Consider the following 17,892-nt stretch of genomic DNA (forward strand, 5'->3'; position numbering starts at 1 on the left):
TGATAAGGATATTAGCAGTCACTGAGGGGTTCTGTGCCCCCCATATAAAGGCACAAGGCTGCAGGCTGAGTTATACAGGGAACTGAGTATCACTCATGTATTATAAGGGATAATGTACCCCCTACTGTAAATGATAAGGATATTAGCAGTCACTGAGGGGTTCTGTGCCCCCATATAAAGGCACAAGGCTGCAGGCTGAGTTATACAGGGAACTCTGAGTATCACTCATGTATTATAAGGGATAATGTACCCCCTACTGTAAATGATAAGGATATTAGCAGTCACTGAGGGGTTCTGTGCCCCCCATATAAAGGCACAAGGCTGCAGGCTGAGTTATACAGGGAACTCTGAGTATCACTCATGTATTATAAGGGATAATGTACCCCCTACTGTAAATGATAAGGATATTAGCAGTCACTGAGGGGTTCTGTGCCCATATAAAGGCACAAGGCTGCAGGCTGAGTTATACAGGGAACTCTGAGTATCACTCATGTATTATAAGGGATAATGTACCCCCTACTGTAAATGATAAGGATATTAGCAGTCACTGAGGGGTTCTGTGCCCCCCATATAAAGGCACAAGGCTGCAGGCTGAGTTATACAGGGAACTCTGAGTATCACTCATGTATTATAAGGGATAATGTACCCCCTACTGTAAATGATAAGGATATTAGCAGTCACTGAGGGGTTCTGTGCCCCCCATATAAAGGCACAAGGCTGCAGGCTGAGTTATACAGGGAACTCTGAGTATCACTCATGTATTATAAGGGATAATGTACCCCCTACTGTAAATGATAAGGATATTAGATATGGCACAGCTCCTGCCTTGCGGTTTGCTGTACACAAATACATAAATACTGTGATACCTTGGACACAGGGTTTATTCACAATGGGCCATTGTATCTGACGTAGAAGGAATCTTGGGCCCTTTCCAAAGAAGGTTCCGGTAGGGTTCCTCAGACAAGGGCGGGAGTACCTGACGCAGCTTCCATGGTGAAAACGGCAAACGACAAGCCAAAGAAGAAGCCGGCGGCAATAATCTCACTTGTGGGAGGGGCTTATACATTGCTGAACTGCACCATTGTGTATCTATAACCCAGTAACCTGTATATAATATAATCAAAGGAAGCCAAGTACATGAGTGAGCTCTCGTGTGTAGCTACTTCTACTCTAACCCGCCTTTCCCCTGCCTTTCAAATTGTTCCACTGCAGCTGGCTGAAAAAAGCCAATCGTTGATTGGTTGCTATGGGTTACTGCCCATGGGCAAATTTGCCCAGTGTTGATAAATGAGCCCCGCCGTCTTCTGCCCCGTCCTGCAAGACTAATGGTGGTCATACACAGTGTTATACACTCATTTGGCCAGACCTACAGTGGGGGATATTGGGCTAATTCCATTGTTTTGCCCTAGGGCTAAAATATCGGTGGGTATAGGTTCCTTTCGGACCTGATCCGACGGGAAAATCAAACCTGCCCGATCGAGATCTGGCCAATGTTAGGTCAGATATCGGTTGGGTTGGCCCATCAGGGGGCAGATAAGCTGATAAAATGGTTCAAAGGCCTCCAACAGAAAAGTGCGGTGGTCAAAACACCCCTGGGTGCAACATGCCCTACTGGGCAAACAGCGGGGTGACAGCCATGGTGGGTATATGGTCTGTCAGACATGATCCGACGGGAAAATCAAACCTGCCCGATTGAGATCTGGCCAATTTTAGGCCAGATATCGGTTGGGCTGGCCCATCAGGGCGCTCATACAGGGGCAGATAAGCTGCTAAAATGGTTCAAGGGCCTCCAATAGAAAAGTGAGGTGGTCAAAACACCCCTGGGTGCAACATGCCCTACTGGGCACACAGCGGGGTGACAGCCATGGTGGGTATATGGTCCATCGGACCTGATCCGACGGGAAAATCAAACCTGCCCGATCGAGATCTGGCCAATTTTAGGCCAGATATTGGTTGGGCTGGCCCATCAGGGTGCTCATACAGGGGCAGATAAGCTGCTAAAATGGTTCAAGGGCCTCCAATAGAAAAGAGTGGTGGTCAAAACACCCCTAGGTGCAACACACAGCGGGGTGACAGCCATGGTGGGTTGAGATCTGGCCAATTTAAGGCCAGATATAAGTTGGGTTGGCCCATCAGGGGTGCCCATAATCTGCCCTATATGGCCAATGGTTCAAGGGCCTCCAACAGAAAAGAGCGGTAGTCAAAACACCCCTGGGTGCAACATGCCCTATGGGGCACACAGCCATGGTGGGAATATGGTCCGTCGGACCTGATCCGATGGGAAAATCAAACCTGCCCGATTGAGATCTGGCCAATTTTAGGCCAGATATAAGTTGGGTTGGCCCATCAGGGGTGCCCATAATCTGCCCTGTATGGCCAATGGTTCAAGGGCCTCCAACAGAAAAGAGTGGTGGTCAAAACACCCCTGAGTGCAACATGCCCCATGGGGCACACAGCCATGGTGGGAATATGGTCCGTCGGACCTGATCCAATGGGAAAATCAAACCTGCCCAATCGAGATCTGGCCAATTTTAGGTAAGATATCGGTTGGGTTGGCCCATCAGGGGTGCCCATACAGGGGCAGATAAACTCTGCCCATGTATGGCCAATGGTTCAAGGGCCTCCTACAGAAAAGAGTGGTGGTCAAAACATCCCTGAGTGCAACATGCCCCATGGGGCACACCGTGGGGTGACAGCCATGGTGGGTTGAGGTCTGGCCAATTTTAGGGTTGGCCCATCAGGGGTGCCCATAATCTGCCCTGTATGGCCAATGGTTCAAGGGCCTCCTACTGGGCACACAGCGGGGTGACAGTAATACCTTTGGGCTGAGGGGGACCCGTCGGTGTCAGGGAGCTCTACATTCAGTAGTATTAGGAGTGGAGACAGGACTTTATCCCATTTAGTCTTCCCCCCCCCCCATACATGCAGGATGGCAGGATCAAAGAGAAGCCGGCTCACAAAGGGTTAAGCTGAGATCAAGCCCAATAGAAAACAGTTACAAGAGCTTTGTTAGACAACAAAAGAGAGTGAATGGGGAGGCTCAGTGCAATGGGGGGGGTACGGGGGGGCCTTGGGAATGCTCTGGCCGACATTCCTACACCGCTGCCCCCGGCCACTGCCTCCATTGCTGCCCCCGTTGCCGTCAAAAGTTTTGGGTTGAGAAAGGAACAAATCAGCATTCGGCAAGCAGGTAACACCGGGGGGTCCGCGCAACGAATACATTCATCCCCATAGATAAACATTGTCTGCAGTGAAGTCCCCAAAAAGTCACTTCTTGAAGATCTAAATGTCTTGATTTGCACAATGAAAACTCATTTTAAAGTGATGGGAATGCATGAATAACATATTAAAGCAATACTGATGAGGCAATAGGGCTTATTTATAAAGACTGGGCAGTAACCCATAGCAACCAACCAGCGATTGCCTCATTTTTCAGCCAACTTCAGGTTGAACCATGAAAGCCATCATTTGAATGGTTGCCGTGGGTTACTACCAATTTGCCCAGTCTTTGTTGTTGGGCTTGAGGTGGGACATAGACACTTGTCATGCCTTTGCCCCACCCCAAAACTCAATGTCAAAACAACAAAAGCCATTGGCTGCTGAAGGTGTGTAGCTACAGGATTCTCGGGGAAGGAATGTTTGAAGGAAACGACTTGGGAAGTTTCCCCCCCCCAACGTGGAATCCAGTTCCCGTACCCAATACCCTTAATTGCCTCCCCCCCCAAACCATTTTCTCATTTGCCCACACCTCCGCCTACTAGCTCCTCCCATGCGAAACTTACATCATCCTTGTACTTTCCCTTCCCACAAGCACCACACCCAACAGTCTCCACTTATTCCCTTGTCTTCTACCACAAACAGCAATGGCCACCACCCATGCCCTCCTAGACCATCACACGTAATGCCCCTCCTATATTTTTCCCTTACCCCCACTGGCTACAATAATTGCCCCATTCACATCTCTCAACAATCTCTCTTCATACCTTCTACCAAACAGAACTATGGGAAACCAATGTGAATATCTCAGGAACTATGGGAAACTTCAAATTAAGAACAGGTCGTTGGTCGACCAAACGGCCAACTTTACCAATGTGAATATCTCAGGAACTATGGGAAACTTCAAATTAAGAACAGGTCATTGGTCAACCCAATGGCCAATTTTACCAATGTGAATATCTCAGGAATTATGGGAAACTTCAAATTAAGAACAGGTCGTTGGTCAACCCAACGGCCAACTTTACCAATGTGAATATCTCAGGAACTATGGGAAACTTCAAATTAAGAACAGGTCGTTGGTCAACCCAATGGCCAACTTTACCAATGTGAATATCTCAGGAACTATGGGAAACTTCAAATTAAGAACAGGTTGTTGGTCAACCAAACGGCCAACTTTACCAATGTGAATATCTCAGGAACTATGGGAAACTTCAAATTAAGAACAGGTCGTTGGTCAACCCAATGGCCAACTTTACCAATGTGAATATCTCAGGAACTATGGGAAACTTCAAATTAAGAACAGGTCGTTGGTCAACCAAACGGCCAACTTTACCAATGTGAATATCTCGGGAACTATGGGAAACTTCAAATGAAGAACAGGTCGTTTGTCGACCCAACGGCCAACTTTACCAATGTGAATATCTCAGGAACTATGGGAAACTTCAAATTAAGAACAGGTCGTTGGTCAACCCAATGGCCAACTTTACCAATGTGAATATCTCAGGAACTATGGGAAACTTCAAATTAAGAACAGGTCGTTGGTCAACCAAACGGCCAACTTTACCAATGTGAATATCTCAGGAACTATGGGAAACTTCAAATTAAGAACAGGTCGTTGGTCAACCAAACGGCCAACTTTACCAATGTGAATATCTCGGGAACTATGGGAAACTTCAAATGAAGAACAGGTCGTTTGTCGACCCAACGGCCAACTTTACCAATGTGAATATCTCAGGAACTATGGGAAACTTCAAATTAAGAACAGGTCGTTGGTCAACCAAACGGCCAACTTTACCAATGTGAATATCTCGGGAACTATGGGAAACTTCAAATGAAGAACAGGTCGTTTGTCGACCCAACGGCCAACTTTACCAATGTGAATATCTCAGGTCACAGTCCAACAGAAACAGGTGAAATTCAAAAAAGATGTACCTGAATAGCTACTTGTGGATTTCATATATATCTGTCCATAATGTTCCTCCACCATAGTGTCGTAGGCCTCGTCGTCTTCTTCATCCTCTTCGTTGTGGTAGGAGGTAGGGCTGTCAGTGGTTGGAATACTGCTTGCTCCAGGGCTTGTACGTTCCCCCTGGGAATACTGCACTTGTTGCACGTTGGGGAAAAGGGCGGCCAAGCTGGACATCCCATAGTAAGACAAGCGGGAAAGCTTTTGATGATTAGCAGTAGAAATGGAGCCTCCATTGTCTCTGTTTTCCACCGGCCTCTTGACCGGCATGTTCGGCACAGCGATGGGTTGTAGTTCTAGGCTCTCGTTTTTCACTCGGGTCAAAAGAGGGATGGGCATGGAAGGGGACATAACATAGGGTCCAGATGGGGGTTGCGTTTGGTTGCAGGGGCTTTGGGGCTCCGAACTGGCGTCCTCGATCATGGTGGTCTGCGAGTCACAATGGGGCGAACTCACTTTGAACATCAAGTCTGTACCTCGTTCTACAATGTGCTGGATTTGAAGGAATCCTGCCGTGTACATGACCACGAGTTGCTCGCTGGCAGCCATGGTCAGCTTCCCGGTGTAGCAAAACGAGAGGATTTGCTGAAAGCACGCCGGGGGCACAGTGGCCGGAAGCTCAAACGCACTTTTGCTGTTCCCGCTGAACAAATCTCTGAAGTACAAGCTGCTAGCGGCCAGCACCGCCCGGTGCGCCTTGAACGACTGTCCCTTCACGACGATGGAGACGTCGCAATAAAGCCCCATCAGCCGCTGCTCGTTCAGGCAGCCCAACACGGTGTTCCCGAAATTGGGAATTTCTATGTGCAACATCTGCGACATGGCTTGGAAGTCGTCGAGGTTTCTTCAGACATTCAACAACTGCGTGTCCGAGAGAGTTCACATCTGCAAAAAAGAGGAATACAAAAAAAAGGAGAGAGTGTTCAGCAGAGGTGCCCCAATTGCCCCTAGTGCTTGGGTGGGGAGATCCCAATACAATTGGAGTCTACGATTTCATTTGAAGCCTATGTATGAGCCTATTTGGGAAATTCAAAGGTGCTAAATGGTTTTATGACTGTCCACGGCGGTGCGTCATTAACCCACTTACAGTCAATGCCGTTGGAAGGCAACATCCCATTCCCAACACCTTCAATTAATAAAGGGATGATGTGCAAGGGTTTGAAGGCTAATAAAGTAATACAGGTATATCTCAAAATTATTATTGAGAGGGGGATAGACAACCAAAGATCCCCTTAGAAAGCAATCTCTTGGTAGAGTACATCTACAAGCTAGAACCTCAACTGTGCAAATAATGTCCCCCTCTTTATTATTTTACTGACAACCCTATTCTCCACCGACAAGCCCTATTGTGACCAAAAGTAGACTAACTGGTCAGCACTTACCCTATTTCTGGCTTCAATACCAACAATTTCAGGTAGAATATTATCTGTACACTTGAGGTTTCTCATTGTCCACCTTGGACCCAAGTTGTCTGCAGGTTTTATGTCCTACAAGGAGTGAAGGAAGCTTCCTACCAAAACACAACGTCCAACTAATTCTACAAACCTATCGGAAAGTACCGTCTTTGATCGAAAAGAACCCGACTTTTCAAGTTCTCGAGTGTCCCTTTGAGGAAGGGTGGTCTCTTTGAAAGCAATAAAGCTCCCTTATGGAAAGGGACATTGTTTATATCTGCCCGCATCAAGGCTGAACTCGAGAAGCTTTGGCTGGCTCTGCAGTACAATTTTATAGATGGTGGTAGCAGACCCAAGGAAACGTCCGAATTCTTAATGAACTGGAAAACGTCGGTGGAAAATTCCCACCGCTACTCTGTAGCGTGGTGAGGTGCCTCTGCGGCACACAAGGGGTTAGGTGGCCCACGTGCCAAAGTAGCTTCACAACTGTAAAGGAGAAGCAACCCAAAACCTAACCCAATACCAACAATTTCAGGTATAATATTATTTGTACACTTGAGGTTTCTCATTGCCCACCTTGGAACCCCCTGTGCAAATTAAATGTCCCCCTCTGGCAACCCTATTCTCCACCGACAAGCCCTGTTGGGACAAAAAGTAGACTTCAGATGGGAACTGGTCAACAATTACCCTACTTCTGGCTTCAAAGCCCCCAATTCCAGGTATAATATTATCTGTACACTTGAGGTTTCTCATTGTCCACCTTGGACCCGAGTTGTCTGCAGGTTTTACGTCCTACAAGAAGTCAAGGAAGCTTCCTACCAAAACACAACGTACAACTAATTCTACAAACCTATCGGAAAGTACCGTCTTTGACCAAAAAGAACCTGACTTTTCAAGTTCTCGAGTGTCTCTTTGAAATCAACAAAGCTCCCATATGGAAAGGGATATTGTCTATATGATCTACGCCCATCAAGGCTGACCTCGAGAAGCTTTGGCTGGCTCTGCAGTAGAATATTATAGATCATGGTGGCAGCAGACCCAAGGAAACGTACGAGTTCTTAATGAACTGGAAAACGTCGGTGGAAAATTCCCACCGCTACTCTGTAGCGTGGTGAGGTGCCTCTGCGGCACACAAGGGGTTAGGTGGCACAACTGTAAAAGAGAAGCAACCCTAAACCAAACCCAATACCAACACTTGAGGTTTCTCATTGTCCACCTTGGACCCAAGTTGAAGGAAGCTTCCTACCAAAACACAACATACAACTAATTCTACAAACCTATCGGAAAGTGCCGTCTTTGATCAAAAAGAACCCGACTTTTCAAGTTCTCGAGTGTCTCTTTGAAATCAATAAAGCTCCCATATGGAAAGGAACATTGTCTATATGATCTACGCCCATCAAGGCTGACCTCGAGAAGCTTTGGCTGGCTCTGCAGTAGAATATTATAGATCATGGTGGCAGCAGACCCAAGGCAACGTCCGAGTTAATGAACGACTATTGGACGTGTCATGACTTTGTCATTTGTCTAAAAACTTGAGTCAAAATGAACTCACGCCAACTCATGGCTGAGGAATGGGGATTAGGGAAAGAACATCCTCTAACATATCAGGGGTAGACTAATCCGATCTACAATATCCACATATCTCCGACAGTATGTCATCAAACTACAAACTTATCTTTGCCTCTATATAATTCCACAATTCCCGTCCCTTCCTACGTTCATTGGGTCCGTGCCAATACCATAGAGGGATCTCTGCAATAACACCTTCAAGCTGCCCTGACTAATGGAATACAGTTGGGCATCACCAACTGCCTGTACTTCTTACATTAAGAGCAGGAACCCAAATCCTCAATAGAGAAACCCATTCCCAGTTCTGTTTCAATGAACATCAGTTCGAGCCGACGTCTAGTGGAAGGTTAACTCTGCTCTTGCTTGTCCCACCGCTCACCGAAAACTCTTATGTAGAACAATCGAAGGAGATCTCAAGCCACCCCCTCATTCCGCGCTGCAGCTTTTTTTTTTTAGCCAGAAAGAATAAAGAATTTCCGAAATGCTAATGTCAAAAGCGGTGACGTTATGGCGGTGTGCGAGAAACGAGGTCAGCAAAATGCAAAATTCTACACATTCCTTGGGCAGCGGTAGCCCCCAAAACAATGGCCGAAGACATGCCTCGTTCCTGGTGGACAAATTCCCACCGCTGTCAGGTTGCCTCCGCGGCACACAAGGGGTTAGGTGGCCCACGTGCCAAAGTAGCTTCCCAAGCAGCAACCCAAAGACCTTATAAAACCCTTGACCGTCGTCCCCTTGAGTTTCATAGTGCCCGGAACGACGGCAATAAAGTCTTGTTACCATAGCAGAAACATTTGCACGAGTAGAAAACTTATGATTTACAGACCTGCCTCCCATCAAAACAAGGATTTAACTCCTTCCCTGCTACAGGAGCAATTAACTCTATAGGTAGAGGAGCAATCCAAACAAGGGACAGATAAAGACTTACTTACATGCCCCCCGGTCCTGCCCACGTAAATCCGGCGACGGGAAAATTCAGGATATACCTTAACGAGGCTGCCAGTTTGCCTACACGGAGCAGGGTTTAGGGTGGCAGCTGCCGAGAACGTACAAAGAGATGGACAAGACTAGAAGGAGCCACACGCGCTCATGTTGCCTCCGTCGATTTATGTGCCATCACTGCTGTCGAGATGATCTGAGTGGGCATTACGGAGTGTGGTACATACTGCAGTGCGAACAGTGCATGCTAAATTTTTAATACCCACCGGGGAGGGGTGGAGGCAGCACCTCTAGTACTTTTATCGGGAGAGTTCTAAGATCTCCTCTCCGTGAAAGGGAGACTTGACAAAGTGCAAGGATGCTTTTTTTTTCAAGTCAGACGCGAGCCCATTAATGTATGCCACCGTCGCCCCCACCCCTCTCCGTTTCCCTTACTGCTGCCCGACAGTGTCTGGATCTGAGGCGATGTAGCTATCAGAATGCCTCTAATACCAAGTCCGATATCCCCGACGGCATTGAATCGAATTACCTCCCGGCAGGCTATGTCAGGACAATATCCCGTCCACTGCCTTTTGGTGCATTGGGGGGTGGGGGGGGGGGGGAAAGCAAGTCAACATTGTATTGGTCCCAAAAGCCAGATCCGTAAGGATCGTCGGCCACCTTGCATTGTGAAAATGCAGCCTCCTCGGCTAGACAATGCTAAAATAAAGAGCGGAGGAAGGAGGCAGGGAAGGAGAAGAGAGAGACCCAGACAGACAGAGAGGGGGAGATATGTCCCAGTTTATATTATGTGTCTGCAACTTGGAATGCTTTATACCCATCATCAACGTACCTTAGAGTCCAAACTGATCCCCAGGTATCCGTAGCTCTCAGGAGAAGAACAACAACAACCCAAAAATAAAAACAAAAAAAAAAAGCCCCTCCGTCCGCCTTTGGCTAACTAAAGCACCCACAGCAGCAGCAGGAGGGGGGGCAGAAATACCATCAAAAAGCTGTGTATTAGGATCAAGTCAAAAAAGCTCCAGAGCAGTGCATAGCATGTCAATGAATAGGCCGGATGCAGATTAACATTCAGCCTGCTCTCCGCAATGAATAGAGTCCTTTGATTAGAGACCTGAAGTAAATGCCAGTTCCAAGCCGAAGCTCTAAAAAACAGAGGGGGGGACAGCCGTGCCAGAAGAATGCTTTCAGTGTTGGTACAAGACAGAGTTTTGATGAGTCACTGCAATGCAAACAAAGATGGCAGAAGTACGGCACTGTGTGCTGATGAAGTTCTTAGTGGTGCCACACCAAGTCAGACAGGTCGGGGGAATTTATAGCCCGCTTTTGCATGTGTATTACACTGTAAACTGCCTCCTCTGCCATCCAGCCCCGAGTGTCAAAGCATTTCAACTATTCCAAACAGTCTGCAGAGCTGGCAGGGCTGCCGTTTAACTCCTGCGGTGTGGAGCAAGGGGGGGGGTCGAGAGAGGATTGAGCAGCGAGAGGCGCTCGCTCCTGGAGGGAGGCCAACCCAATATTACATTGTTTGGTTTCGGCCCTCCCCGGACTTTGAAAAGTGGCAGTCAGCAGAAGGGGGACGTCGGAGGGACATGATGGAAGCGAGAGGGTGACAGTTTTAGGTGGGATGAGTGTGGTGGCGGTGGTGGCGGTGGTTGTGGGCCGGGGGGGTGCGTTTAGTTGTAGCCGAGGATTATGGAGGTTGCCTAGTTCCAATGGCGATTTTATCGGCTCGATTTTCCTCGAATAGAGAGGTAAAGGAGATACAGGACCAGGGGGCGTAACTACAGAGGAAGTTTGGGGGTCCCAGGAGTGTAGGGGGACCTAATTATAGAGCAAATTTAATTAGGGACGCACCCTATCCTATTGAAAAGTGGCAGTCAGCAGTAGGGGGACGTCGGAGGGACGGAGATATGATTGAACCAACAGGGTGACAGTTTTAGGTGGGATGAGTGTGGTGGAGGTGGTGGCGGTGGGGCGGGAGGTGCGTTTAGGTGTAGCCGAGGATTATGGCGGTTGCCTAGTTCCAATGGCGATTTTATTGGCTCTGTTTCCTTGAATATGAAGGTAAAGGAGATACAGGACCAGGGGGCGTAACTACAGAGGAAGTTGGGGGGCCCAGGAGTGTAGGGGGACCTAATTATAGAGCAAATTTAATTAGGGACGCACCCTATCCTATTGAAAAGTGGCAGTCAGCAGAAGGGGGACGTCGGAGGGACGGAGATATGATGGAACCGACAGGGTGACAGTTTTAGGCGGGATGAGTGTGGCAGTGGCGGTGGTGGGCCGGGGGGGTGCGTTTAGTTGTAGCCGAGGATTATGGCGGTTGCCTAGTTCCAATGGCGATTTTATTGGCTCGATTTTCCTCGAATATGAAGGTAAAGGAGATACAGGACCAGGGGGCGTAACTACAGAGGAAGTTGGGGGTCCCAGGAGTGTAGGGGGCCCTAATTATAGAGCAAATTTAATTAGGGACGCACCCTATCCTATTGAAAAGTGGCAGTCAGCAGAAGGGGGACGTCGGAGGGACGGAGATATGATGGAACCGACAGGGTGACAGTTTTAGGCGGGATGAGTGTGGCAGTGGCGGTGGTGGGCCGGGGGGGTGCGTTTAGTTGTAGCCGAGGATTATGGCGGTTGCCTAGTTCCAATGGCGATTTTATTGGCTCGATTTTCCTCGAATATGAAGGTAAAGGAGATACAGGACCAGGGGGCGTAACTACAGAGGAAGTTGGGGGTCCCAGGAGTGTAGGGGGCCCTAATTATAGAGCAAATTTAATTAGGGACGCACCCTATCCTATTGAAAAGTGGCAGTCAGCAGAAGGGGGACGTCGGAGGGACGGAGATATGATGGAACCGACAGGGTGACAGTTTTAGGCGGGATGAGTGTGGCAGTGGCGGTGGTGGGCCGGGGGGGTGCGTTTAGTTGTAGCCGAGGATTATGGCGGTTGCCTAGTTCCAATGGCGATTTTATTGGCTCGATTTTCCTCGAATATAAAGGTAAAGGAGATACAGGACCAGGGGGCGTAACTACAGAGAAAGTTGGGGGGCCCAGGAGTGTAGGGGGCTCTAATTATAGAGCAAATTTAATTAGGGACGCACCCTATCCTATTGAAAAGTGGCAGTCAGCAGAAGGGGGACGTCGGAGGGACGGAGATATGATGGAACCGACAGGGTGACAGTTTTAGGTGGAATGAATGTGGCGGTGGTAGTGACGGTGGGGCGGGGGGTGCGTTTAGTTGTAGCCGAGGATTATGGCGGTTGCCTAGTTCCAATGGTGATTTTATTGGCTCGATTTTCCTCGAATATAAAGGTAAAGGAGATACAGGACCAGGGGGCGTAACTACAGAGAAAGTTGGGGGGCCCAGGAGTGTAGGGGGCCCAATAAGGCCCTAATTATAGAGCAAATTTAATTAGGGGTGCCCAATCCAGGATTTGGCCAAGATTCTGCCTTTTTCAGCAGGATTCGGATTTGGATCCTGGATGAATTACATTTTTTTGATCCTTCAGTGAAACAGGGTGACAGTTTTAAGGCGGGATGAGTGTGGTGGGGGGGCATTTAGTTCTAGCTGAGGATTATGGCGGTTGCCTAGTTCCAATGGCGATTTTATTGGCTCTATTTTCTCGAATAGAAACGTAAAGGAGATACAGGACCAGGGGGCGTAACTACAGAGGAAGCAGACCCAGGAGTGTAGGGGGCCCAATAAGGCCCTAATTATAGAGCAAATTTAATTAGGGATGCCCAATCAAGGATACGATTCGGCCAAGATTCAGTCTTTTGCAGCAGGATTCGGCTGAATCCACCTTCCTGGACGAATCAAATCTGAACCCTTAATATCATGTGACTTTTGGTCACATAAAGACGTAGATTTTTCAACTTTTTGACCCTTCCGTATGTAAACTAGGATTCTGATTCAGCTCCTTCATCTTTTATGAAGGATTTGGGGTTCGGCCGAATCTGAAAATAGTGGGGGGTTCCAAATTAAATTTGCTGGGGGGCCCAGTAACATCTAGTATCTCGTTACGCCACCATACTGGACCACCAGTTTGAAAAGTTAGTTGAACGTAACGCGCCGAGGCTAAATTATGACCCTTGATGGGACAAGAACTATCAAACACCAAGACGTAGACCGAGAGCATCGATTCTAAAGAGGTTCTGCAGAAGCTGCAAGGTTGGCCTGACTGATTGAACATGACATCTAGTCCCCAAAAGTATCCACACGTCTAGATCTGATCACAAGTCTATTTGGAGGTTCCAACTGGGAAACTGAATTGGACCAAATTGAAGCAGAGGAGCAAATGGCCAAGTTCTCTACTTAACAAAACACTTCTGTACAACAAGCCAACCAGTTTGCCCATGGGCTAATGGATTTTACTACACTTGATCTAAGCCAAAAGTGATGGGCTGATCCATGTAATTTGACCATTCATGTGCGCTAAGTGCAGATCATGTATCCCAGAAGTCACCTTGAGCCATCTTGGGGCATTGTCTAATCATTATACAGAAGAGTCCATGCAAAGATCCAAAGGAAGCCCTTCTACCCCACCCCCATAAATGAGATATCATCATATATGTACGTCAGCCACCAATAGAACGGCCCCACTTAGACTGAGTAATGCTATTATGAGTGGCTGAAGACTGGGAAACCCAGAAGAAACGCACACTGCTATTTATAAACACTTCCAATGAGGACGGAGCTTACGGAGCATTATATCATCGCGGCAGATTCCCTAATGGACCACATTAAGAGCATCTTGAACGAACGCTTCCTTTTGACACAGAGATGGTTCCTATTTGTGACTAGAGATGAGCCCTGGTTGGTTCACTCGCGAAACAAGAACATCATCATATTCTAGATCCCACGTGGGCCTTCAATATCTTCAAGCACCGATGCCCAACTTGCAGCTCTACAACCTTTGGGGACACGTGGTTTTAATCGTTTCTACGAGCTCGATGAATGTCAGGGAATGGGGGCAATGCAATTAGTACAGGCTTTATGGTGCCAAAGAATGGGACAAGTACAGACAGTGCTACCTACTCGTTCCATTAAGACGTAGCATTTGTATGAGTGATAGACACACCGTGGCTCTGAAGCACTTACTCAGCATTACATCTGACAGTGCAAGTTGGAGGCCAGTAAAATTATTGGTGACGGCGAAATGGGGATCAGAATGATACAATGGTCGAGGTTCAACCATTTGGCCCAGACCCAACCTCAGCTGGTCTACCTCCCCCGCTCGGGGAGAGGGATGGGGCCCCCTGCAGGAAATATGTACGTGCAACGAGGGTTCCTGGCAGGTTATGGGGCCCCTGGGGTGGAAGTCCGACCCTGTTCAACAGGATTACTGGCCCCTTGCATTAGCATTCCTCCTTCGGTGATGGAAGAGGGGCCTCTTCCATTGTGGTGTCCTGCAACGGAACCGCACCTTGTCCATATGTATATTATTAGCAAATGATACCCAGAGTAAGACACACTCAAAAAGCAACAGGCACTTCCTATCATCAGTGATCCCCAACCAGTGGCTCGGGGGCAACATGTTCCTCACCAACCCCAATGATCTCAAAGTAGGTGCCCATTTTTAAATCTCTGGCTTGGAGACCCAGAGACACAGTTTTACTCCAAGTAGAGCCTCCTGTAGGCCAGTAGTCCCCATGGGGCTACCAAACAGCCAATCACAGTCCTTATTTGGCACCCACAAAGAACTTTTTTTCATGCTTGTGTGGCTCCTCAACACTTTTTACATCTAAGTTGGCTCATGTGGGAAAAAGGTTGGGGTGTCCCTGGCTGACATTATTTTTACACCATCCAACTATGTCTTCTGGTCTGTCCTTACCTACCTACCTATCAGCAAATCAGAGAATGAAGGTGTGGCATTTCTTCATTAAAGCCTTCTAAACACCCGGGACATCGGCAGTGATGCAATTCAAGTACAAGTGAATGTTCTCAATCAGGAAGGCCTATTATAGATGAACAGGGCGGCAGCTCTGGAGGTATGTGGGCTTCCATGGGGCTGTTTCCTTCCTGTTTAAGATGGCCATACACTTATAGATATTGTCATTGGATACCAGGTTTTGTATAGAGAACTATTGAGGATTGGTTGGTTTGTTGATCATGCAGGGACATACACAGGTTGACCAGGTACATTCTCCAACTGGGCCACACAATGTACGGCTATCGTCCTACTGTGCCAATCGTTCGTGCAAAGACCATGACCACGGATATTGGCCACTTTGTATTGCACGATTTTATTGGTATGTGTATGGCCAGCTTAATGATAATATCTGTTTGTGTACAGCCCATCGGAAGATAATGATAGAACAACAGAGGCACAGGATGATGTTCCTGATTGGGTTCCTGACTGGTTTCTAAAGGTGGTCATACAGGGCAGATTTCAGCTGCCGATTCAGGCCCTTCAGACCCTTCAATTAGCCCAATATTGCCCAGCTTAGGTGGGCATAAAGAGACAATCTTATAGTTGGGTGACCTCGCCAAACAAGATGATCGCTCCGTGTATGGCCAGTATTCCAAACCATCTTTCCTACAACCGAAATTTCCAAGATAGTAGTCTTTTTGGCAGTGATCCCCCACCAATGACTTAAGAGCAACCAGTTGCACATCAACCCATTGAATGTTGCTCTTCAAAGCCTCAAAGTTGCATGAAACCCATGTTTACTGCCACACACAGCCTCCTGTAGGCTATTAGTCCACATAGGGGCTACCAGGCCATATTTTGCACCCCCAGGGACCTTTTACATATACATGTTGCTCTCCAACACTTTTGGACCCTGCTTTATGGTATCCATCTCATGAACAATAATATAAAGGTCCCCATACACCAAGCGAGCGGATCTTCACCCAATATCCCCACCTAAGGGTGGGCGATATCGGGGGCCTGGGGCCAAACTATCAAATTATATTGGCGGCAATGGGGCAGTCGGTTCGGGGACCGCATCAATGAGCCGATGCGGTCCCCGATCCGACTGAATCTTTTAACCTGGCCGATCGATATCTGCCCGATTTCAGGCCAGATATCTGTCGGGCAGGCCCCTCGTTTCTGCCCCTATACGGGCCGATAAGCTGCCGAATCAGTCCAAGGGATCCATATCAGCAGCTACAATCGGCCCGTGTATGGGGACCTAAAGGCGTATAAGGCCACCTTAAGACCAGCAATAATCATGGTAGGATCAGTGATCAGGAACGTTGCACACACCCTACTCTACTACACTGTATGGGGCCAAACCAGCCAACTGGAAGAGTTTCAAAAACATATCAAGATATCCTCTCTTCAAATCACTAATCTGAGGCTACTTGCACCTTCAAAAGTTAGTGGATAAGGAGATGAAACATAGAAGAAGCAGGAATAGTAAATCGACGTACATCCAAAACACCATCCAAAGGGTAAGTCAAAGCTCTAGTCTATGTCTAGTAGGGTCAGTTTGTATCAGAATTGGCTGGGTCCTAATGAGTCCTACTAGCCCTTTATCCAAGAATATCCACTGTATATTTATATATCACCGTTTTGTGTGCCCGGGGCTGAGTCACCTACAAAAAAAAGCTGTTCCTCGTTGGTGACATATGGCGTGATGCCCTAATTGTGTGCCACAGCAACGTTATCTAACGAGCATTAGGAACCTGCGAGTTTTTGGGAAGCTGTTAATTGGCGTCAGGTTTTTCTATTCATGATCATCATGCTGATTATAATGAGCGTGTAGGGTTGGAGAAAGCCTTTCTTTCTGAGACAAGCGCCCCCCCCCCCCTACGAGCGTCCCCAGACTGTGTCATACCACAGGAGGTGAGACTCTCTCCGACTCGACAACTTTCTTTTACTTCTCTTAATCCCGTCTAGTAAAGTAGGACATGTTAGTTTAACCCCCAACGCTATCTATTATAGGAAGTGCATGGTGGTAGGTCTCTGAGTTCTACCACACCTTCAGTGACCATTCCTTATGGAGCACATTATCTCCATTATCTCAGTGCCTCTGAGATGCCCTTGTACCCATGGAGAGATGCCCTTGTACCCATGGAGAGATGCCCTTGTACCCCTGGAGAGATGCCCTTGTACCCCTGGAGAGAGGCCCTTGTACCCCTGGAGTGACATGAGTTACACAACATTGACTAAGCAACACCTCTATTTCCCAAAAAGTTCTACCACACCTTCAGTGATGGTTCCTTATGGAGCACATTATCTCCAGTATCTCAATGCCTCTGATATGCACCTTGTACCCATGGAGAGATGCCCTTGTACCCATGGAGAGATGCCCTTGTACCCCTGGAGTGACATGAGTTACACAACATTGAGTAAGCAACACCTTTGTTTCTTGAAAAGTTCTACCACACCTTTAGTGACCATTCTTTATGAAGCACATTATCTCAATGCCTCTGATATGCCCTTGTACCCATGGAGCTACACAACGTTGAGTAAGCAACACTTCTGTTTCCCAAAAAGTTCTACCACACCTTCAGTAACCATTCCTTATGGAGCACATTATCTCCATTATCTCACTGCCTCTGATATGCCCTTGTACCCATGGAGAGACAAGTTTGCAACACCTCTGTTGCCCAAAAAGTTCTACCACACCTTCAGTGACTGTTCCTTATGGAGCACATTATCTCCATTATCTCAATGCCTCTGATATGCCCTTGTACCCCTGGAGAGAGGCCCTTGTACCCCTGGAGAGAGGCCCTTGTACCCCTGGAGAGAGGCCCTTGTACCCCTGGAGAGAGGCCCTTGTACCCCTGGAGAGAGGCCCATGTACCCCTGGAGAGAGGCCCTTGTACCCCTGGAGAGAGGCCCTTGTACCCCTGG

The 17,892-nt window shown here is 47.8% G+C and overlaps 1 protein-coding gene across 4 annotated transcripts in view; it reads right to left on the reverse strand.

Annotated features, from left to right (window-relative positions):
* nacc2 (NACC family member 2, BEN and BTB (POZ) domain containing) overlaps positions 1–17,892 on the reverse strand; it is an 86,757-nt gene that overhangs the window by 23,734 nt on the left and 45,131 nt on the right. For 2 of the 4 annotated variants that reach the window (XM_012967898.3, XM_031906864.1), the window contains exon 2: positions 5,149–6,067. In XM_012967898.3, coding sequence (XP_012823352.1) covers positions 5,149–6,004 — 856 coding nt within the window. In that variant the 5' untranslated portion in view covers positions 6,005–6,067. 4 annotated transcript variants of the gene reach the window in all.

The sequence above is a fragment of the Xenopus tropicalis genome, chromosome 8 (assembly GCF_000004195.4).
Source record: "Xenopus tropicalis strain Nigerian chromosome 8, UCB_Xtro_10.0, whole genome shotgun sequence".
NCBI lineage: Eukaryota > Metazoa > Chordata > Amphibia > Anura > Pipidae > Xenopus > Xenopus tropicalis.